Source organism: Euprymna scolopes, chromosome 34, assembly GCF_053919585.1.
Source record: "Euprymna scolopes isolate OS-2025 chromosome 34, ASM5391958v1, whole genome shotgun sequence".
Classification (NCBI taxonomy): domain Eukaryota; kingdom Metazoa; phylum Mollusca; class Cephalopoda; order Sepiida; family Sepiolidae; genus Euprymna; species Euprymna scolopes.
The window spans coordinates 79,121,578-79,146,542 of NC_136515.1; the positions used below are offsets into that span (position 1 = coordinate 79,121,578).

General features: G+C 36.5%; 1 protein-coding gene across 1 annotated transcript in view; it reads right to left on the bottom strand.

Moving 5' to 3' along the window:
* The window catches only part of LOC145259303 (bridge-like lipid transfer protein family member 1), a 454,810-nt gene that overhangs the window by 230,615 nt on the left and 199,230 nt on the right, over positions 1-24,965 (bottom strand). The window contains 7 exon segments of the mRNA XM_080117188.1: positions 355-452; positions 4,254-4,377; positions 11,244-11,386; positions 14,447-14,658; positions 21,040-21,189; positions 23,610-23,733; positions 24,270-24,410. Coding sequence (XP_079973314.1) covers positions 355-452; positions 4,254-4,377; positions 11,244-11,386; positions 14,447-14,658; positions 21,040-21,189; positions 23,610-23,733; positions 24,270-24,410 — 992 coding nt within the window.

Here is a 24,965-nt window from a genome sequence, read left to right on the forward strand (position 1 = left end):
ATTTTACAAGCATATATAACAATAAATTGTATTTTAGTCAGGGACAACCCAAAGGCTCCCTTTTCATTGGCTATTACACCGAGATGTACTTTTCCTGAATTGTTCCACTTACCCTTGATCCTCATTTTATAATGCTGAATGTTTAGTAAGGAGGCATTATGTTCGATTTATAGAATCTCTGATACAACTCGACCGAGGATAGAACATAAATCTTCCTGCTCATGTATAAACTATACATTATACAAAATTTATGATATCCAACAAAAAAAAGTCTTGAATAGGACAAAATTGCATTCTGCAGTTGTGACAAAACTACAAAATAATAAAAATAATATGGTAAATGTGAAAGATTACCTTCGACGATGTCTTCGTGGATGATGGCCACCAAATGATTTGGACCTAGAGTGAGTAGGTTTATGTCCAAGACCCAAAGTATCTTTGAGAACAGAGGCCTGAAAACAAGCAAACGAAATAATTAAGACACTAATGTAGTCCCTTTTTTTTTTTTTTTTTTTTTTAAAAAAAGGTGGTCACCATTTATCAAGGCCCAGAAGCCACTCAGGGATAAGGGGTATTGTAAGTACAGTATGTTAGTGTGGATATTTTAGAGCGTCTACTTACGGGGGCGGTTCATCAGGAATTTGTTTACGTTGGACTTGAAGACATCCAAGTTGTAGTCAGGAGGGAAGCAGGCAGACGGAACAGAGTTCCACAGGTGTGCAGTTCTAAGAAAGAAGCTTTGTTCGTGGAATCTACGTTTTGATTTAGGCATAGATAAAGAGTGGGGAAAGTTTTTGACAGTGGATTCAGCTAGACGGGTATTTTTTGTAAAAGATTGGCGAGAGGGGACCAGAGATTGGAGTTCAGACGAGTACCTGCCATGGAAATAACGATAAAACAAAGATAGGCTTGCAACGTCTCTTCTGTGGGAGAGAGGTTGCAGGGGCATTATATATATATACACACACTAGCAGGGAGACCCAATATTGCGCAGAATAGGATGATGATCAATGAATGTTTCACACTCCCATATTTTTATTACGATCAATATCAGTGAAATTGCCCATTTTTCAATCAAATCGATTGATTACCTGCTCTTGCTGAAGATCCATCGTGGTTCATCAGGAAGAAGCTTCACAGTGATTTAGTCCACAATACATTGTAGTCTACATTGCACTGTAGAGAACCTACAGTTGATTTCATGAAATTATATTTATATATAATGACTTGAATTAAATTTTTAAATGCAAAAGTCAAGTATCATGGTTCAATTGTGCTCTAAACAGAAATATGCAAACCCGCTCTTGTTATATCAAAGAGCCTACTGTTGATTTTATATGTTGGACCTTTTTGTTTGTGTGGTAATAAAACTTCTCAAATACACCTGTGATGTTAGGCTGTGTAAGGTGTTAACTCTGGTTAAACTCGCCTGTTCCTTCTTTTATCCGATTACTTTGATTATCAATTATCAATATTTATCAAAGACATTCCAATACAAAACCTATTTAAAACACTGCCAGGCATATAAAGATATTTGTATGAAATTTCATAAAACTCAGCCCAGCCGTTTCAGGCTCCATAGGGAAATAACTGGAATAAAACTCCATATTTATGTGTATGTGTGATGTTTATGTGTTTGTGTGATGTTTATGTTTATGTGTGACGTTTATGTGTATGTTTGATGTTTATGTGTTTGTGTGATGTTTATGTTTATGTGTGACGTTTATGTGTATGTTTGATGTTTATGTGTATGTGTCACGTTTATGTTTATGTGTGACGTTTATGTTTATGTGTGACGTTTATGTGTATGTTTGATGTTTATGTGTATGTGTGACGTTTATGTTTATGTGTGACGTTTATGTGTATGTTTGATGTTTATGTGTATGTGTGACGTTTATGTTTATGTGTGACGTTTATGTGTATGTTTGATGTTTATGTGTATGTGTGATATTTATGTGTATGTGTGATGTTTATGTGTATGTGTGATGTTTATAAAAAGCAAAGTTAAAAATGTAGATTCTTTATGTAAAATTTACTGAGAAGACAATAGAAGAGTTTTCAAAATTCGAAACGTACCCCTAAGGGGACTATAAGGGTATAACTGCTTTAAAACTTCAAATATATCCTATTTTTATGAAATTTAAATCGTATGTTTCTGGAGAAAACAATGGAAGTGGTCCCGAATCTCTAACTGAAAATCTATTAAATATATCTGGATGAAATTTAAGCCATATGTAAAAAATTCTCTAAGGAAAACAATGAAAATGTTCCCAGATGTCTGTCTTACCCTTTATTTGCTGAATATTTATGTCTCTACCTCCATTGATATGAATCCTTTAAAACTTTAAATACGTATCAAATTTTAATGAAATTTAAATGATTAAGACAGTTTTCCAACATTTCAGCTCATTCTGAGTATAGTATCGTCATTGGCAGAACTCAGGAGTACAGGGTGGAACAATAAAATAGCCACCTTAGAAAAGACAACAGGATTCCATTTCCATTTGATGAAAACCAGTTTTCTATTTTTGTTGCAGACCATCTACTAGGCCAATTGTGTACAAATCCCAAGAGTAATAGGAGCCTTCTATCATGTCTGAGAGTGACACAATGTTCCACAAGCGACATCAAAGATGTGCCGCTATACAACTCATGCTCTCTACCATTCCAAGTTATGACAACAGGACCATTGCCAGCACCCTCAAAATGCAAATCCGGATGGTTCAACGCTTTAAAGGCACAGCTCAACAAAATTTCCGGCCATTGTTTTTTTTATCTCAACCTGTATATACTTTGGCTCATTAGGACTGAGTCAGCCCCCAGCTATAAAGTGTTTTAGGTAATTCACGAGGCGCAACTTCGTGTTGTACACACTTCAGATGTCACCATTCGCTGCGGCAAAAATGTGTTTGACATGCAAGTTCAGGAAGGCACACCATTATGTGGAGTACCGTTTTGCCGCCTACCCAGCAGGCAAGTCTAATTGAGAGTGCATCTTCCCCAGGGAATTACACACGCCCCAATATACCAACCTGGAAATTTCTACGATTCGACGCGGTACATACAGCACCTAGCCTTATGAAATGGTCACCCATCTGATACTGGCCAGGCTCATCGTTGCTTAAGTTCAGTGATCTGGTGAGAACCGGTGTGTCACGCTGATTGTGCTGTATATTGAGTATAGTATATTTGTAGGACAAACCCCCTTAAAATATCGGGAAGCAGTAGTGCGTTAACCTGGAATCTTTCAGATGCAAGAATAACATGATTATGCAAATTTAGGCGCTGTTGGGAGCCTGATGTAGAAGTATAAAAAGATAGAATTTTTGTTTGACACGTTTTTTTTTTGTTTTTGGGATGCTATCTTGTTCACGTGTGATTTTATGGAGCATCTACGCTATCAGAACGAAATTTCAGAAATCGTGAAACTGAATTTCATCTTAAAACAATGGAATCTACGTATCCCTCATATTTTAAGATGATTATATCCCAAAACTAAAAAAAAAACGATAAGGTAGAAAATTATTTATTAAAGAAAATAAAAAATAGAATTTAAAGAAAACGATCATATTTGCTTATGCAAGACACAGGAGAGTTCAGAAGGGAGGTAATTTTCCGTTTCAGTTTATTTTTATAAAAACAAGATGGCCGTAATCTTTCGCCTGCTAACACAGTTTTTTTTTGTTGTTTTTTTTTTTAATAATTCAATAATATTCAAGTAATTTTGATTGCATAATTTGGAAGTTACCATTGAAATTTATTGGAATTGATAAAAAAAAAAAAAAAATCAGTAGAAACCATCGTTTTTTTTATCTGAAAACTCCATTTATCGCCAACAAAATTTTGTCCCAATAGTGTAGTAGCACTGATTTTATTGTTTGTTAAAGAGAGGAGAGAAAAAAAGATTATAGCTTAGTTGAAAAGTGAACGTCTTCAACATGGGAAGAGGGGGAGCACAAAGTAATCAAGCTGAAGTTTTTTGGGTTTTTTTACCTAGGCATCATCACCACTTATCAAGGCCCAGAGACCAGTTGAGGATAAGGGTTAAGAGTGTACAGTAGTCAACTGGACAATATAGTAATCGTTAGTAATGGAAATTCAGTAAATTTGTTAACTTAAGTAGAATGGCTCATCAAAGCAAAGGGAGATAACTCGTAATTCTGCTATAATAACAATATATTTGCACAGTTTTCTTTTTTGAATTTTTTGTTTTTAAATTTAATTTTACTCGTTTCTGTATACAAAATCTTTACCTTTTCTCCTTGTTTCTTTAATTTGTTCAGGACATCTCTTCGGAAGTCGTTGAACAGCAACATTTGAAGTCCCTCTAATTTCCTCATTTCAGTTTCTACTGTAGACTGGGTGGCACCAAGTTGCCTGTAAAAAAAAAAAAAAAACAATATAGAATAAAATTCTTGCATACTATAATAATATGAGGAATAAAAATACACAAAATTCTATGGTGATAGGATGTGTGAAGAAGACAAAAGAAAACCAATTAAGCACAGAAAGAAATCATCAAAGACAAGAGATTTACAGGCTCTGTTAGGATCAATGGATGCTTTCAGAAAAAAGTGAAAATTTTAAATTTACTGATTAACAGCAAAACAGAAAAAAAGCAATGCACAACAGAGATGTATTTATGCAGCATGTGTGACAAAGATGTTAAGACGGCAGGAAAGAGAAAGAAAAGAATGGTACTTGTACATTTTAATTAAGTCATTAAAAAATGAAAATATCAAAAAAAGTTTAAATTGTATGTATCCATTATGGAATGAAGTTCTTCAAAAAAAAAAAAAATCACTTAATTTCATCAAATAGTTTTCTTTTTTAAAGCGAAAAAACAATTTGTTATGATACCGAGCAAAAGGCTCGATTTTTAGGAAGAAAAGCTAGTATTAAAAACGGGGAGGGAGTGTCAGCGCTTTAAATTGAGTTATCTCCCCGTGGCGTGTTCTGAAAATTCATACAAAATTTTTTTAAAATTCAAAGATGTCTACCTTCAACGCACTCTCATAAAAACGTGTTTTTCTGTTGTAAAAAAAAAAAAAAAAAAAAAAAAACTACTCGATCAAATTAAGTGAAAATTTTTTTCGGAGATCTTCGGTTCAAAACGGATATGTACAATATAACCTTTTTTCGATATTTTCATTTTTTAATGTCTTGATTAAACTGTACAAGTGCCAAAAGAATAAATAGAAAAGAAATAAATGAAATTATGGATGAAACCTAAACCTACATGTAGATTCTATGAACAAAGCTTTTCTTTTTTTAGAACTGCACACCTCTTCACAGCGTCCTTATTGAATCTTTAGTTTGCAACCGAAGGGATATTACATATAAAATGAATGAATGACAAAAGTCTATATTCCAAAGTTCATGATGTTGACCATCTTATAATTTATTCCTTTAATTCACTTGACATTTACAATTCTTGACAGTATCTGTTTCGTAGCACAAAATCAATCAATTATTATATCAAATGAAAATGAAAAATGGCGTAATGTAAACATATTATAAGGTAATTATAGCTTCTCTTCCAATTTTCGCATTTTCAATCATGTCAAAACGCACTTTCATTTCCTTTTGATGGATTGATTGTTGCAATTTCTTCTGATGAGATAATGGCAAAATAGATTCACTGATTGACATAATAATTATGTGATTGATTTTGCGCTACGAAACAGATACTGTCAAGAATTGTAAATATCAACTGAATTATAAGAATAAATTATAAGATGGTCCACATCATGAACTTTGGAATATAGACTTTTGTCATTCATTCACTATACTGCTCTGTAATTACATTGAGCTTCTAAAATAAGGATTGGCATATATTATGAGGAAAGAAATATATATATATATATATATATATATATATATATATATATGTGTGTGTGTGTGTTATAATGGAATAATTCCAGGAGGAAATCCAGGTATGAGAGCTCAATGTGGTAAACAGAGCAATAACATAAAAATATAACACGGAAATTACATAATTGTCGATGCAATAATTTATTTCAACCTTATGGTATTTTCAAGCATCTAAACTAGACAATTACATGTTTGATACTCAAAAGTATCCTATTTTTGAAATCACAACTTTATAAATACAAAATTCGATAGAACGTTAACTCTCTAATAATATATACAAAATCTGCAAGAATTAAAATATCATATTTAAGCGTACTTTACAACCAGGCTTTGTCAGTCGCTTGTGCTAGCTTAAATAAATACTTTTGCAGTTTTAACAAAAAAGCTACAACAATATTAGCATGTCTCCATTTACACTAAACATCTACAGAATGCCGACATCAATGTATTACATATGAATGAGTTCCCTTTGGAAATTTCACAGGTCCAGCTAGTTTGGATTATACAGACTACTGTTCTCATCTTGAGTGTTATTTCCACATTTCAGCTGATGTAATCTCTGACCATCAGGTGCATCTTGTCAGACTCGGAAATTTTTCTGCCAAAATCAAGAATCTGTAGGTAATTTCAAACGGAACTCTGTATTTTATCCACATGGGTAGCATGCTCTTGTTTCCTAAGTCGTTGCAATGTAATTCACAACAACCCCTGGCATAGTCGATAAAGTACTTGGTAAAATCTTTTTTTTTTTTCTTACATGGGGGTCATCACTTATCAAGGCCCAGAGGCCACTCAGGAATAAGGGTTACTGCGTGTACAGTAATCAATGAGATAGTATTGTTGTAATCATTAGTATTGGAGATTTGATAGAGTGTCTTACTTAAGGGGGCGGATTGTCAGGAATTTGTTTATGTTGGATTTGAAGACATCCAAGTTGTAGTCAGGTGGGAAACAGGCAAACAGAAGAGAGTTCCACAATCGTGCACTTCTGAGAAAGAAGCTCTGCTCATGGAATCTACGTTTGGATTTAGGCACAGATAAAGAGTGGGAAAAATTATTGACAGTAGTTTCAGCCAGACGGGTGTTTCTCGTGAAAGATTAGCAAGGGGGAACGAGAGATTGGAGCTCAGATGAGCACTTGCCATGGAAATATTGATAAAACAAAAACAGGCTCGCAACGTCTCTTCTGTGGGAGAGAGGCTGCAGGGAAGAGAAAAGGGCATCCCCCACTAAACCACTAAGTCTAATTTCAGTTGTAAGTTACATCCTTCTGGAGGTTGAAGGTTCAATCCTCAGTGAGGGCGACACCCAAAATACAATCATGAATTGCTTAGGATTTCTACCCAGATATGGCTGATAGAATGAGAATATGCTACCCCCATGGATTAAATAAAGGGTTCAGTTTGAAATCCTGTGCAGATTGCCAAATTTGACTGAAAGATTCAAGAGTTCAACAAGGTACACCTGAATAAGGTTGACGGTTACATCAAACCAGATGAGAACAGTAGTCCAAAACATTCAACTTTAATGAGATAAAATAGAAAAGAAAAAAAGTCAATCATAACAATACAACATAAATTGGAAATTCTATCAAACGTGATCAAACGTGCCATGGTCAAAGGATAAGTCCCTACAAGGAACAGAAGTGAAATTATCACTAAAATTTGGCGGTCCTGGATATGACCTTAAACTATATCCAGTGGTGAGGCCCCAGCTTGCGGGCTTTGGGGAGTGTGGAGCCACCCTTCAATTGCAATTGCTCCCAGGTCCACTTTGACCCGGAGTGGTAATACCTGTTAGGGTCCCAACTACGGGTTAAATAGAAACTGACTTGAAAAAAACAAATATACTCGATTAAAAAATTGTTCTTCAAAATCACTGGATTCGGCATTAAATAACCTGAAAAAGGCTGATATGCCGTAAAACAAAAACAACCAACCAACTAGAATATCTTGTCCTTTACTTTTCCATGTTTAAGCTTAACCATATTACTTTTCTTGATCGCATTTTTCTATTGTAATCCATGATTTTTCCAAGCTTCCAATAAATTCACTTGTTCTTTGTTTAATTTCAGTCTTAGTTTTTTCCCCCCCATAAACACATATGTAAAAAGAATGTACGGCGCTCGTCTGCTTTCAATAAAATCCCTCCCAATCATCTCCCTTTCATTCTAAACAAACTAAAATTACATTTTCTATGGCCTTTACTAAAATTTGACTCAACATAACTCACTTCCCTTATTTTGTTCATCAGTGCTCACATTCCATGACAAAGGGGGGAAAACTGCTTTTTCTCAGTCAGAATCCATCCATCCCACACTTAACGTTGATAAATGTTTTACTTTTTTTAACAAAGGAATCACCACTTAAATTACCTTCAAGCAATTTTTTTGAACTGCTTAATGCCTGTGATTTCCATAAAAAAATAATATCCAACAATTAAATCAGTTCCAAGTGTTATGCGCGAGCGCTATTAAGTGGTGACAAAGATTAGAATTTTATTCGATCAGTAAAAAGAAGAGAAAAGTGAATCATTCATGACGCCCACGCGTTACTGGCGAAAATGGCCCAGACAAATGAACCCTCCACTCCTCATCACATCACACATTTCTTTATCCTCTTACCTTCCCCACATGCATTTTTCCTCCCTCAAGATAAAAGAAAGGGAGAAGGCAAGTAAATTGAAATGAAACACATGCGGCAAAAAATATTTTTTCAAAATAAATATTCTGATATCAACCGTCGAGATGGGCAGGCACGGAATGACAGAATCCGTAATGAAGAAATGGTTGAATTCGCCGCACACCCTAATTAACTCAATTTGGAAATAACTGCACGGGACAAAGAGCCAACATGCCCATATGTATTTATCGATGCAGCAAAAAAGGGCAGACACCTCAAAGAATTATGCTTATCCCAAATCAGGGAACAGACATGTTACCATGAATTTCGGCGGATAATTATATTAAAACAAAAAACAATTTCTTTATTTCGATTTTTTTTTTTATCAGAGATTTAAATTAATTAGAGGTTCCGTTTTTATATAAAGAAACAAAAAATTCCAATCCAATGACAATTCTTTAATTAAAACAAACAAAACAAACATTCTTTTATTTATATTTTTTTACATTTTTTTTTTCTTTTGCATTTAATCAGGGTTAAAAGATTTAAATATTTTTTGGTTTTTTTTGGCATTTTTTATTGGTGTTTTTTATTGGTGGTTAATTAAATTAAAACGAAAACATTTTTCTTATTTCGAGGGTTACGGAAATCATATTTTTTTACATTGTAGCTGCTTATTTTTTTTTGAAATAACACAAGAAGTCATACGTAATCATTTTTAAAACATAAAAACGTTTATTTCGGCTTAAAAAACAATTCTACTTGTTTCCAGTATGGACAGTGAAGTATGTGAAAACTAGAAAAAAGATTAATTCTGTCGCAACTGGACCACTTTTTGGGAGGGGAGTCATTTTTCGTGTTGTTGTTTTCACAAGTCATGCATGCGTATCAAACTAAAACGATGTTTTAAAAGCTTATTTTCAACGTCATGACATCGTAAGCACTCGTGGGTAAATGCGTTTGCCCATAACTTTTCCCCTTCTTACTCTTTTATGTAAGACTCATTTTTTTGCGATCGCATGAGTACACATGCTATTTTTGATAGAAAAGCTGTTTTGATTCATTTATTGATAGAGAGGGAGGGGGTTCAGTGCAACGGGCAACAAAAAGTGCTCAATCTCCGGAGAGTAGCTCTGGTCCCCGCTTGCCAATCTTCTATGATAAACACGAGTCTAGCTGAAACCACTGTCAATAATTTTCCCTACTCTTTATCTGTGCCAAAATCAAAACGTAGATTCCATGAACAAAGCTTTGTTCTTAGAAGTGCACGCCTGTGGAACTCTCTTCCGTTTGCCTGTTTCCCACCTGACTACAACTTGGATGCCTTCAAGTCCAACATAAACAAATTCCTGATGAACCGGACCCTTAAGTAAGGCACTTTATCAAATCTCCAATACTAACGATTACTACGATACTATCCGATTAATTACTGTACACGCAATAACCCTTATCCTCGAGTGGCTTCCGGGCCTTGATAAGTGGCGACTACCATGTAAAAAAAAAAAGTAGGTTCTCTTTGTATCACTTCTGCCAAAATATTTAGTGGGGAGGTTGTCACATACTTCTTTTTGGGGGCAATTTCATTCTTTTATTTTTTAAATTGTAGTGGGGGTATTAATGAGAGTGCTCAATATCCTTAGTATAGCAGCTGTGTCCAGAGCAAACTTCATGTCCATCTGGTCAATGTCAGGTATCCATGCTAGTATTATATAATAAAAAGAAGAAAAAAAAAAGAGACATTGGTTAACTTGTGAACTGCCTGTTTTTGCTCTGTATTGTTTTGACCCGTTCAGACAGAATTTTGACATTCTATGTTTTGTTTGAAAGAGAAAAAGAAAGACATTGGTTACGAACTTACTTCCTTTGTCTGCTTAGTTTAGACCCATTGGAACATTGCATTATGTTTTATTTTGTCCATGACCGGCAGATTACATTTTTTTCTTTTCTTAACATGATAATAATTATAAGGGACATAACTACGTATCGAACCGGATACGAAACAGTATATAAAAGAGCCTACCAGTCTCACATCTTACACTCTACAAGTGTACTCCGGTTAACCAAGCTTCCCAGGGACGAGCATTTAGCTCTCACATGCTAAGTTCCTTTTTCTTTACCTTCATTTTCATTTATCAAACTTCAAAAGCAAGCCGCCATTTTGTATTCGTATTATTGCGAAGTACCAATAAACCTTTTTGTTACATATTCCACTCGGCGTATTTTGTCATATTATTATATACCGTTGAACAGGATATAACAATACATAATCGGGAATAAATTCCAAATTGGAACCCACGAGGGTCATATCGTAACACAAGTTAGTCAGTATTTTGAACAAGTTTGGTGACAATTGTTCAAGCAATGGAGATGCAAGACTGTACACAAAATATTTAAAGAACCCCTATTCAATCATCCAGAACAGAACTAGTATTTATCCCAATTGATTTTAGCATGATCTATCCGTTTTCACTCCATGTGCTCTGATAAGGTAAAATTTACTTGACTCTATTTCGATGATTTTAGAATGTGAAAGATGATAACTTGGCCAGAGCGAAAAGAGATGAAGATTAACAGAAAATTACAGAGGAACACACAAAATATATTTCAATCTCGACTCAGAATATAACTCAATGGGGCAAAAGCCTACAATCTTGAATAGAACTTCATGCAGACCAAACAATCTGTAGGCATGATCTTTATGAGCTTTATGCAGAGGTAAAACGTGAATCCGAAAGATGGTGTACTCACTTGAGATCCTGAACAACAATAGCTTGCTCATTCATTTCTTTTTCAATGAGTCTTGCTCTCACTTTGGGTTCCAGCGTAGTATCAAACACAAAGGCAGGCAAATGTTCGGCTGCGATAGTCTGTCTTCTGGTTGGCGCTTCATGCTTATGATTAAAAGAAACAAGAAAATTTTAAAAAGAAAACAAAAAATTAAAGCAACTCTTTATTATCTGGTTGAACTAATTCGTTCAGTTGTAAATAAATGAATATAACAGCATAAATAAAATGGGAATTGATTCAAACACGCCTTGTACGTATTAGTTCAGTATCTAGGTAGATGACAGATACCTCCAAATCGCAACTACCCGTTGCTTTCATTCAGTATGCCATCATCTGTCTCAGAGAGGGGAGGGTTTCGTTTGTGTCAATGGATAATAATCAGGGTAAATTTATGAAATGCAAAAATTGTCAGTGGTAGTTTTACTACTGAACTTCATAATTTTTCCAGTTTAAAGACAATCATAGAATCATAAGTAGGGCTATGACAACAGCATATTCTTTTCATTGTTTTGGCTCTCGAGTATATATCTGACACAGACACAATCAACTGAGAACCACATCACTCTATATAAAAGCATATAAGATATCAATGGATAATCAAAACAAAGAAAAGAATATGCTGTTGTCATAGCCCCAATCATTACCCTCTAAACTAAAACAATTTAAATAAACACGTTTTTAATAATCTACATTATAATTCAGGTCATAAAGAGTAAAAAAAGAAATTAAATAGCCTTTATACAGAGTGACCCTTAAAAAAAGAAATTAAATAGCCTTTATACAGAGTGACCCTTAAAAAAAGAAATTAAATAGCCTTTATACAGAGTGACCCTTAAAAAAAGAAATTAAATAGCCTTTATACAGAGTGACCCTTAAAAAAAGAAATTAAATAGCCTTTATACAGAGTGACCCTTAAAAAAAGAAATTAAATAGCCTTTATACAGAGTGACCCTTAAAAAAAGAAATTAAATAGGCTTTATACAGAGTGACCCTTAAAAAAAGAAATTAAATAGCCTTTATACAGAGTGACCGTTAAAAAATGCTACCCATGCAATTAATAAAATTCATTATTCTTCCTGCAATCCAACCATATTTGGTACAAATATACTTCAGCTTATGTCTGACTTGGAAACCAAATTTTAATCATAAATGTCCAACAGTCTTAGTGACCTAGGTTTTTAGTGTACATTTTCATTTGTGTACCGGTAATGTCTGTTTTGTTGAGACTTTGACCCAACTAAGGACAGAATAGTGACACCCCAGCCCGAAATAAAAATTCCTACCAACCACCACTGTTTTGCTAAGGGTAAAAAATATGAAGGGAAACTTGGTCCGATTTATTATGATTAAAATTCACAATACATGTTATATATCGCGCCAAACAAAGTACATGTAAATAAAATGTAAAACAATTCCATACGAAGATTTTGAGTAATAAATTTTACATCTTCAAGCTGCTTAAATAATGGACGGCCAACAAAGGAACGAGGGCGAGGGGGCAGACAAAGAAGGGGAGAACCCCTATTCAATCATCTAAAACAGAACTAGTATTTATCCCAATTGATTTTAGCATGATCTATCCGTTTTTCACTCCATGTGCTCTGATAAGGTAAAATTTACTTTACTCTATTTCGATGAATTTAGAATTTATTTGACTTTATTTGGATGATTTAAGAATAAATTAAAAGCGCTAAGGACTTTCGAATTGTCATGAATCTTGGTGGCTATTCACTATTTATGTTACTGGTACACAAATAAAAAGGTAAACTAAAGACCTAGGACACTTTAGACGTAGGACACCAATGACCTAGATCCGTTTTATTAACGTTCAATGCTATGGCATTAAAATAATCTCATCAGTAGAAGGTGCGAGCTTGAATAAGTTTTGAATTCCAAAACCTTTTTTAGTATAGAGCACCACTTATCAAGGTCCACAATAATACAAATTATCAAACCTCTTTTGAGCTTCAATCTATAGTGCCTCCTTGCCTGACTTTCACAAAAAACACTTGTCTAGCTAAAACCACTATCAATAATTTCCTCCACTCTTTATCTGTACCTAAACATAAACGTAGATTCCATGAACAAAGTTTCTTTCTTAGAACTGCACACCTGTGGAACTCTGTTCTGTTTTCTTGCTTTCCAACTGATTGCAATATGGTTGTCTTCAAGTCTAATGTGAACAAGTTTTTGATGAGCTGTCCTCTTAAATAATCCAATTTACCAAATTTTCACTACTAACGATTACTACGATATTGTGCCATTGACTACACTCATTAACCTTTATTATTGAGTGGCCTCCAGGCCTCGATAAATGGTGACTCCTTTGTTAAAAAAAAATTATCCAAAAGATTTAAATAACTTTATCTTATTGCATAAAATAAGTAAGACTTTGGGAGTTTGTAAAAAAAAAAAAAAAAAAAAAAAAAAATTAATTGCCTTAAATGGTAGTGTAGCATACTCTCTTTAAAGAGATTCACCATATGATGGAGAACAAGATTTCTGTGCAGGAGCGGATTGTTATGCTTTGTCAATACATCCGGATTAGCATTCACAAAAGAAAGGAGTTTGATTTCATACTTACAGAGAAATCAAACAAAAAAATTAATTGCATACTCTCTTTGGAGAGATTTACTACATGACGGACAACCAAACTTCTGTCCAAAGGAGTTGATTGTTGCATTGATTCAATACATTTGGATCAGCAGATTATACTGAAGTAGTACTTTCTAAAGTATCGTTAGAACTGTATTTCTTTTTTGCAGAGAAGTTGTGCTATCCTTCCACATACAGCACCTGGTATCTCTAAATGGTCACTCAAACAAAATATGAATGGCATGCTCTCTTCAGAGAGATTTTCCACATGATGGAGAACAGAAATTCTGCTCAGAGGTTGATTGCTGCGTTGTATCAACACGTTCAGATTAGAATATTATACTGAAGTAGTACTTGCTAAAAAGCATCTACAAGGCTGTATTTCGTTTCGACACCTGATATTCTCAAGTGGTCACCCATCTGGTACTGACCAAGCTCAACATTGCTAAACTTTACTGATCTAAGAAGAACCGGTGTGTCAATGTGATTATACCTAGCATTAAGTGTCGTTATGTTAGATTTTGAAAAGAGAGCAGTGTGATGTAGAGAAGCTGCTAAGGATTTCTTACCTGATTCCAGGACATTTTACTTGTCTTTCTGTCAGGCGTGTCTGCTTCATTAAGGATGTCAACAGCTTCATCATCATTTGGATCACCTGCAAGAGCAGTTAAGGTGTGCGCAAGTCCTGATAATTTCTTTCCAATATTTGTGTCCAAGTGGACTTCAATACCTTCCATCTCCCATAAAACATTCAAGATCCATTTCGCATTACTGGGAGGATCTGAAAGAAAAAAATTAAGATTTAAAGAAAGAGAGAGAGATAGTTCCGAGAGAGAGACCAAGAGGGTGGAGAAGTTCCAAGAGAGAGACCAAGAGGGTGGAGAAGTTCCGAGAGAGGGACCAGGAGGGTGGAGAAGTTCCGAGAGAGGGACCAGGAGGGTGGAGATGTTCCGAGAGAGGGACCAGGAGGGTGGAGATGTTCCGAGAGAGGGACCAGGAGGGTGGAGATGTTCCGAGAGAGGGACCAGGAGGGTGGAGATGTTCCGAGAGAGGGACCAGGAGGGTGGAGATGTTCCGAGAGAGGGACCAGGAGGGTGGAGATGTTCCGAGAGAGGGACCAGGAGGGTGGAGATGTTCCCAGAGAGAGACCAAGAGGGTGGAGATGTTCCAAGAGAGAGACCGAGGGTGGAGATGTTCCGAGAGAGAGACCAGGAGGGTGGAGATGTTCCCAGAGAGAGACCAAGAGGGTGGAGAAGTTCCAAGAGAGAGACCAAGAGGGTGGAAATGTTCCAAGAGAGAGACCAAGAGGGTGGAGATGTTCCGAGAGAGAGACCAAGAGGGTGGAGATGTTCCGAGAGAGAGACCAAGAGGGTGGAGATGTTCCGAGAGAGAGACCGAGGGTGGAGATGTTCCGAGAGAGGGACCAGGAGGGTGGAGATGTTCCGAGAGAGGGACCAGGAGGGTGGAGATGTTCCGAGAGAGAGACCAGGAGGGTGGAGATGTTCCGAGAGAGAGACCAGGAGGGTGGAGATGTTCCGAGAGAGGGACCAGGAGGGTGGAGATGTTCCGAGAGAGGGACCAGGAGGGTGGAGATGTTCCGAGAGAGGGACCAGGAGGGTGGAGATGTTCCGAGAGAGGGACCAGGAGGGTGGAGATGTTCCGAGAGAGGGACCAGGAGGGTGGAGATGTTCCGAGAGAGGGACCAGGAGGGTGGAGATGTTCCGAGAGAGGGACCAGGAGGGTGGAGATGTTCCGAGAGAGGGACCAGGAGGGTGAAGATGTTCCGAGAGAGGGACCAGGAGGGTGGAGATGTTCCGAGAGAGGGACCAGGAGGGTGGAGATGTTCCGAGAGAGGGACCAGGAGGGTGGAGATGTTCCGAGAGAGGGACCAGGAGGGTGGAGATGTTCCGAGAGAGGGACCAGGAGGGTGGAGATGTTCCGAGAGAGGGACCAGGAGGGTGGAGATGTTCCGAGAGAGGGACCAGGAGGGTGGAGATGTTCCGAGAGAGGGACCAGGAGGGTGGAGATGTTCCGAGAGAGGGACCAGGAGGGTGGAGATGTTCCGAGAGAGGAACCAGGAGGGTGGAGATGTTCCGAGAGAGGGACCAGGAGGGTGGAGATGTTCCGAGAGAGGGACCAGGAGGGTGGAGATGTTCCGAGAGAGGAACCAGGAGGGTGGAGATGTTCCGAGAGAGGAACCAGGAGGGTGGAGATGTTCCGAGAGAGGAACCAGGAGGGTGGAGATGTTCCGAGAGAGGGACCAGGAGGGTGGAGATGTTCCGAGAGAGGAACCAGGAGGGTGGAGATGTTCCGAGAGAGGGACCAGGAGGGTGGAGATGTTCCGAGAGAGGGACCAGGAGGGTGGAGATGTTCCGAGAGAGGAACCAGGAGGGTGGAGATGTTCCGAGAGAGGGACCAGGAGGGTGGAGATGTTCCGAGAGAGGAACCAGGAGGGTGGAGATGTTCCGAGAGAGGAACCAGGAGGGTGGAGATGTTCCGAGAGAGGGACCAGGAGGGTGGAGATGTTCCGAGAGAGGGACCAGGAGGGTGGAGATGTTCCGAGAGAGGGACCAGGAGGGTGGAGATGTTCCGAGAGAGGGACCAGGAGGGTGGAGATGTTCCGAGAGAGAAACCAAGAGGGTGGAGATGTTCCAAGAGAGAGACCAAGAGGGTGGAGAAGTTCCAAGAGAGAGACCAAGAAGGTGGAGTGAGTCAGTGAGTGAGTGTTTGCTTAATGGCATTTCAACCTCTAAGGGTCATTTAATGCCAAGAAAAGGAGAAAATTTTTAATTTCTTTGAACGATGCTTTAAATTTCCCGATAAGTTTGTTTTCAGATGTAAAAAGTTTGTTTATCTAAAGTAAAATGTTGTTTAGCTTATAGGAGTTTGAATACATTTGTTCGGGCAACACTTTTTCAATGCTTGCTGTTCCAAAATATTTATTCCAGATGTGTTTCTGTCTTCTTCACTCTGTCAGTAAATTGTTTGATTGTTATTTGTTGTAGAGTGTGCAGTTTGGTGCTTCCTCCTCTTTTATTAGGTTGGAATGAGTTAGTTTTGTGTGTCCGATTCGTATTCGGTTCAGTACAATCTCTTTTCTTCTTCCCTTCAAAGCTTTTTGTTTTTCACTTCCGATTCTTGGCCGATGCTCATGCAATTTGTTCTGTGTACTTATTCCATTCCTCTAGCCACCTGTTTTCCAGATATTCATTATTTTTTTTTTTCAGGTCTGTCATATTTCGATTTTTTTTTTTTTTTTTTTTTCAGGTCTGTCGTATTTCGATTTTTTTTTTTTTTTTCAGGTCTGTCGTATTTGATTTTGTTTTTTTCAGGTCTATCGTATTTCTTTTTTTTTTTTTTCAGGTCTGTCGTATTTTGATTTTTTTTTTTTCAGGTCTATCGTATTTTGATTTTTTTTTTTTCAGGTCTATCGTATTTTGATTTTTTTTTTTCAGGTCTGTCGTATTTTGATTTTTTTTTTTTCAGGTCTGTCGTATTTTGATTTTTTTTTTTTCAGGTCTGTCGTATTTTGATTTTTTTTTTTTTTTTCAGGTCTGTCGTATTTTGATTTTTTTTTTTTTTTTTCAGGTCTGTCGTATTTTGATTTTTTTTTTTTTTTTTTCAGGTCTGTCGTATTTTGATTTTTTTTTTTTTTTTTTCAGGTCTGTCGTATTTTGATTTTTTTTTTTTTTTTTTCAGGTCTGTCGTATTTTGATTTTTTTTTTTTTTCAGGTCTGTCGTATTTTGATTTTTTTTTTTTTTCAGGTCTGTCGTATTTTGATTTTTTTTTTTTTTTCAGGTATGTCGTATTTTGATTTTTTTTTTTTTCAGGTCTGTCGTATTTTGATTTTTTTTTTTTTCAGGTCTGTCGTATTTTGATTTTTTTTTTTCAGGTCTGTCGTATTTCGATTTTTTTTTTTTTTTTTTTCAGGTCTGTCGTATTTTGATTTTTTTTTTTTTTTTTTTTTTCAGGTCTGTCGTATTTTGATTTTTTTTTTTTCAGGTCTGTCGTATTTCGATTTTTTTTTTTGATTTTTTTTTTTTCAGGTCTGTCGTATTTCGATTTTTTTTTTTTCAGGTCTGTCATATTTCGATTTTTTTTTTTTTTTTTTTCGATGGTTTGTGGCTTCTTCTCTAGCCAGTTTGTCTACTTTTTCATTTCCTGGGATGCCAACATGGCTTGGTATTCAGGCTATTACAATTATCTGAACTTTTTTGGTTATTTCCTTTATATTCCTGTATAATTTCTGTGATGAAAGGGTGTTTAGTTTTTTCTTCTTCAAGGGTCATGATACGGGATAGGGAGTCAGTATATCTGATGAACTTCTGTTTGTTGTTGTCTTTGATGCATTTGAGTGCCTTTTTGATGGCTTGTAGTTCAGCTGTGTATATTGAGGTATCATTGGGCAGTCATATTTGATATTGGCTTTGCCCATCTCTATATGCTGTACCCGTTCCAGTTTTCAACCTATCTGTGTATATTTTTTTTGAATTCTGCATATTGCTTCTGTTAAATTATTTGTAATGTTTTTCTTTTACATATATATATATTTAGATTTTTGCATGGCATGACTACTGAAAGCGGTTTTAATTTTAATTAACAATTTGAGTTATTTTGGAGTGGCTCATGTTCTATAATTATAAAAGAAAATTATATATAAAGAAGCTCATGTTCTATAATTGTAATGTTGGATTTTCCAAATTGCTTTGCAGTTTTGTTGCGTATAGCAAAGTTAGTTTTTTTTTTGTTTTTTTACATGGGGGTCACCACTTATCAAGGCCCAAAGGCCACTCAGGGATAGGGTTATTGCGTGTACAGTAATCAGTGAGATAGTACTGTAGTAATCATTAGTATTGGGGGTTTTGATAGAGTGTCTTACTTAAGGGGGCGGTTTGTCAGGAGTTTGTTTATGTTGGACTTGAAGACGTCCAAGTTGTAGTCAGGTGGAAAACAGGCAAGCGGCAGAGAGTTCCACTGGCGTGCAGTTCTAAGAAAGAAGCTTTGCTCATGGAATCTACGTTTGGATTTAGGTACAGATAAAGAGTGGGGAAAATTATTGACAGTAGTTTCAGCCAGACGGGTGTTTCTCGTGAAAGATTGGTGAGGGGGGACGAGGGATTGGAGCTCAGATGAACACTTGCCATGGAAATAACGATAAAACAAAGACAGGCTCGCAACGTCTCTTCTGTGGGAGAGAGGTTGCAGGGAAGAGAAAAGGGCATCCCCCACTATACTACGAAGTCTATTTTGTACTCTGTCAAGGCAGGATAGGCTATTTTTAGCAGCTCCTGCCTAGATGTGGCATGGCAGCAATACTCCATCCTTGGACGTACTTGGCTTTTATGCAGATAGAGAATTGAATCAGTAGTGAGATATCTTCTGGAGTGGTAGAAGGATCCCACCATTTTCCCAGCATCCCTGGCAACAGATTTGATGTACATGTTCCATTTTAGATCAGGAGTAAAGTTTTTGCCATTTTAAAATGATGGGGTGGTTCATGGGCTTCTACATGCACGCTTTCTATTGGTAAGGTTCGATAGGCTCCCAGGCTAAATCTCAAACCTTGATTCTGTATGGTTATTTTTTTTAGTAGGATTTGTGAGTGGAGCTGTATATGGCACAACCATCATCCAGTTTGAATCTGATATGTGTACGGTATATTTTGAGCATTGTAGCCTAGTCTGCTCCCTAGTCTGGTTTGGATATTATTTTTAAGATGTTTATTGCTTTTAAGCATTTTTGTTTTAAGTAGTTAATGTGCCCCTTGAAGTTCAGCTTATTAACAAAAATGATTCCTAAGAATTTGGTATATTGTCCTACTGGTATTAATTGTCGATTTAGTTTGAGCTGTGGGTTGAGGTGGTATTTTTGTTTCCTACAGAAATGAATGCATGTGGTTTTGCTTTTGAATATTTTAAATTCATTTTGATTAATCCAATGGTCTATTTTGTTGAGGTAATATTACATTTGTCTTTCAATAGTTAGCATGTTTGGTGATGAGCAAGTTATAGAGAAGTCATCAACAAATAGTGTTTTTTCAAATCCCATGTAAACAGTTTTAGTTATATCATTGATTTTAATTAGAAATAGGGTGACGGATAGTACGTATCCTGTGGTACCCCTGTTTCTCGTATGTATTATGTTATGTTTCCCAAGCACCTATAATATAAATCTCAAACATCTGTTGGTGTGTACGTATGTTTATCTAATACTTGCAACACACGTGGCCAACACTGACAAAGTTGGTATCATTTGAAAATTCAGTCACTCGGACGACAAATATCCAAAAATTGGCCAAAAACATTCATTCTTTCACCTTCAACTGGGCCTCTTTTTACAAGGAGGGGTCACTTTTTTTCGTCAACATTTTTACAAAGTCATCATACACCTTGCAATGACTAGCCTTATTTCGAAACCCGTCGATGTCGTTTGTCGCAGGGGTTAAATGGTTGACTTTTTTTTCCTCCTTCGCATTAAAGGTTTGAGCCTAAGTACTGCAGCTAATTTTTTTTTTTTTTTGCACTCGCAGCTATTTTCATTTTTTGCGGGGGATTGGTTAATTTTTTTTTTTTTTTAGGACCCCATTGTTTAATACTCTTACCATAAAATCTCTCCACATTCGGGCAACGCCGAGTACCCCCGCTATTACTTTACATGTTCTGTACGACAGAAATTGTTGGATAAACATTGCTAGATTTCCTCTGATTTCCATATTATGAATATCTTTCAGGATACCGCACATACGCTTTTTCAAGATCAAAAAAGATTAAGACCACATGGTTTCTTATTAGATCATTACAGACGAATGTTTCTAGTCGAATAAGTTAATCATTAGTATCTTGTAAGACGCATGTAAGAACAAACAGCGTTTAACCTTTTGCTGTCAAATTGCTCGCCTTTCAAATTGCTCGTCTTTCAAATTGCTCGTCTTTCAAATTGCTCGTCTTTCAAAAAAACAATATTTCTAATTCTCGTTGCTTGTCAGCCCAATTAATCTTCAAAGTACAGGTCTTTGCATTCGTTGAATGAAGGAGTTATGTTTGGGCGTCAGTTGCATGCTAACTTCTGTCACGTGTGGGTTTCATTATTAAAATATTTATTGCATAAAAAAAATTCTGGCGGTAAAGCGTTAATATTAGATACAAAGTTTTCAATACTAACCAGTTGCTTGTTTGTTGATTGTCCGTGAACAAACTTCATAAGTTCCCTGGGGCACAACACAGGCATTCATAATAAGGCCGTCGTCTTTTATGACAGGTTTCCATTCGTCCCATGAGGTTTCAAAATCATCAGCAAATCGGAGGCAAAAACCTAAACAAAGTAAAAAAAAAGAAAAAAACAATCAAACGTGTAAATATTCAGATCTTTTAAGAAGACAGAGATGCACTCAATTATTAATAACTAGCAGGCTGCCCGGTGTTGCCTGGTCATAAAATAACCAAATATCATATTTTAATTAATACAAGAACTGAGACGTGTGCATGCAAATATTATGTTTTATTTGTAATTAAAAAAAAAAATATACAAGCTGAAATCGAAACCAAAACCTAAAAGATAAGATAGTCAAATACGATATCCATTAGACCAGCTTGACATGATATTTTCAAAGTGTTTTCAACAGCTGTGACAAGATCATTGAATAAGGCTGGTCCAGGATAGAGAGTCCCTAGTCGTTCATTGTGATCTGTACCAAATAGGCACCAGCCAGCAATGATACGATCAAATAAATAAAGTGTTAGATGTAAAGGAATTTTTTTTTTTTTTACTTGGGAGTCACTGCTTATCAAGATCCAAGACGACTCAAGGATAAGGATTAATGAGCGTTAGGTAAACTGTGAGATGACATGGTGATGATCAGTAATGGTAGAATTTGTATATGGTTTAGTTATATAAGAGAACGATTCAACAAAAACTTGTTTACATCAGATTTGAAAATGACCATGTTATAATCAGCAAGGAAACAGCTCCATAGTATTGTGTCCCACAGTTCTAGGAAAGAAACTCTGTTCATAAAAATTCTGTTTAGTTTAAGGCACAAATAGTGATGCAAATTGTTGAGAGTTGTGGTAGCTAGACAAGTGTTTTCTGTAAGAGTTTTACAGAAGGAAACTATAGATTGAAGCTCAGTCGAGCACCTGCCATAAAAACAACATGATAGAACAGAGATAGACTTGCAACGTTTCTCCTGTGAGAAAGGGGAAGTAAGGAGGTGAAATAGACCTCGTCCACAAGATTTCGAAAATGGTTTTGTATCCTGTCAAGGCAGGAAAAGGTACTCTGAGCAGCTCTTTTCAGATGTGTCAATAGTACTCCATCTTAGGATATATTTGTCTCTTGTACAGATAAAGAATTGCGTCGGGAGTAAGATACTTTCTGGAGTGACAGAATGATCCAACATTTTTTCCAGTGATTTTGGTAACGGATTTGATGTAGATTCCCCCATTTCAGGTAAAGAGTTAAGGTCATTACCACTCAATGAACAAAGCGGGAGAGGGCAAAGCGGTAGCTCTAGCTATATCTAGCTAGCTTTTGACAGGGTATGGTATGAGGGTCTCCTCAGGAAAATTAGATCATACAGTATCACTGGTAGAATACTTAACATAATTAAATCCTTCTTAGATAAGAGAAAAATCCAGGTTGTCCTCGACAGTCATACATCGAAACAATATGATATAAATGCGGGAGTGGCCCAGGGGTCTATCCTTGGACCTCTACCGTTCCTGATATTCATAAATGACCTCCCCGACAAAATTGCCTCTGATATGGGTATATATGCTGATGACACAACACTCTATAACAGGCATGACAGGAAAACAAATGAACACATATCTAAAGAAATGGCAGAAACACTAGAGGATGACCTCCAATCTGTAGTGGAATGGGGACAAAAATGGATGGTCACGTTCAATGCCGCCAAGACTAAACTGGTTTCATTCACTAATTACAAGAAACCTTCTCTACCATCTATAGCAATGGCCAATGACTCTTTATCTGAGAGTACATCTTTCAAACTCCTTGGCCTAACGTTCACAGGAAACATGAGTTAGAACAATTACATTGAAGGCATTGCCAGGGCCGCTGCAAGGAAGGTGGGCTCTTTCTACCGTGCTAGAAAACTACTAACACCCGAAAGTATCCTGTACCTCTATAAGACCACCATTCGCCCATGTATGGAGTATTGCTGTCATATTTGGGCTGGTGCATCTGCTACTAGTCTCTCACTCCTTGACAAGGTTCAAAAGAGAGTCGCAAACCTGATAGGCCCTGAACTGGCATCTAAGCTTCAAGCCTCTGTCCCATCGACGAAACGTTGCATCCCTCTGCCTGTTCTACAAGTATTTTAATGGTGAATGCTCTGACGAACTGCAAGCACTTGTGCCCCCACGACATGAACACCCTCGACAAACCCGACAGGCTGCTAAATCACACCACCACACAGTAGAGATCCCTAGATGTAAAAGATCTTTCTACTCCAGTAGTTTCTTCGCCACAACCGCTAGACTTTGGAATTCCATTCCAGGTCCCTGCTTCCCCAACTGTACTGACGTGCAGAAGTTCGAGTGCAACGTGAACAGACATCTTGCTGCCCAAATCCCTACATAGTACCCCAGTAGTTGTTGCCCCTGATAGTAGCCCCCTACACCAAAGTGGCAATGTGCCTCGTTTGGGGTGAAAATGTAATAAAAAAAAAATTAAAAAATGTTCTGTAAGCCAATTAATGTAATACGTACCAGTGAAACGTCCTTTGCTTACGAGAGATCCTGAAGAACACGCAGATATTTGAGTATTTTCAATTGTCAGCACCATTGCAGTTCCAGGATCAATCTCCATAAAACGCGACACATTTTGGGTTCCCTGCAGCGACAATAATCAGAAGAAAAAATTGTGTATGATAAAATAAAAAAAAAATAAAACATTTTTTATAGATATGCAATAAAAAAAAAATGAACCTACTTATTTATGTGTGTGTGTATTTGAACATAATTTACCTGGAATAAAATTAACTGTTCATTTGCATCTAAAGATTCTGCTTGAACATTTTGAGTTTTTCTATAAAACTTGAATAGTAATTACACTGATCTAACCTGGAAAGTGCCCTAACTAAATTAAATGTTTCTATATAGACATATATCTTCTATAATATGAAAGGCAGTTGTCTGTGTGTATGTGCATATATGTGTATGTCCGGCTAAAACTAAAAAAGGACAAAACCGATACCCACAAAGTTGGTATTTTTTTTAATCAACACCCCTCAGATGATCAAACATACATATTTCAAGATACACACATCACGTGTATATACACACTACATTTTAACACACACACACTAAATTTAAACACACTACATTTTAACATATAGAACAAATACCCAAGAAAACATGTCTACTTACGTTTTGTTTGAAAGTGTGTATGGGTAAACAGATGCCCATGTCATCGACGGTGAGCTGTAAAAATAGGGTACTTAGACTGGTATGCGCAGATGGCGCGAGTTGGGGTAATTTATCGATTACTTGTCGGGTAGCTGTCTGGACCTACAAAAAAAAGTCATTGTTTTGTGAAGGTTTTATAGAGATTATACTTGTACTACAAAAATCAACCTAAACAATTTCATTGTGCAACATTTTATGCAACAGAGACGTGTTTGTAAAAGATGATATATTTGTCTGGAAAACATAATTCCAATAAAAACATTACTGTTAAAATATTAGCAAATGACAGGAATCAGGGAAATCTCAGATGAAAAGAATCAGTACTGATTGAAAAATTAAAACCAGAAATTAATAGTAAAACAGAAAAATCTAACATATTTCGAATAAAGACACAAACAGACTAATTACTTTCCTAATACAGTATCAGTGATAATTCAGACAGTAAAAAAAAAAAAGAAAAAAAATGAATAAATAAATAGATATAATTATTTCACTAGATTAAACCAAGAAATTTAAACAGGAATATAGAATTACTTCCCATAGATCAGAAAATCTATAGAAAAGTAAAAAAAAAAATAGAATTACCTCCCCTTAACAGTTAACGTAATTTAAACATAAAACAGTGTTTGAATAAAAAAAAATTTTAACACAAGGGCC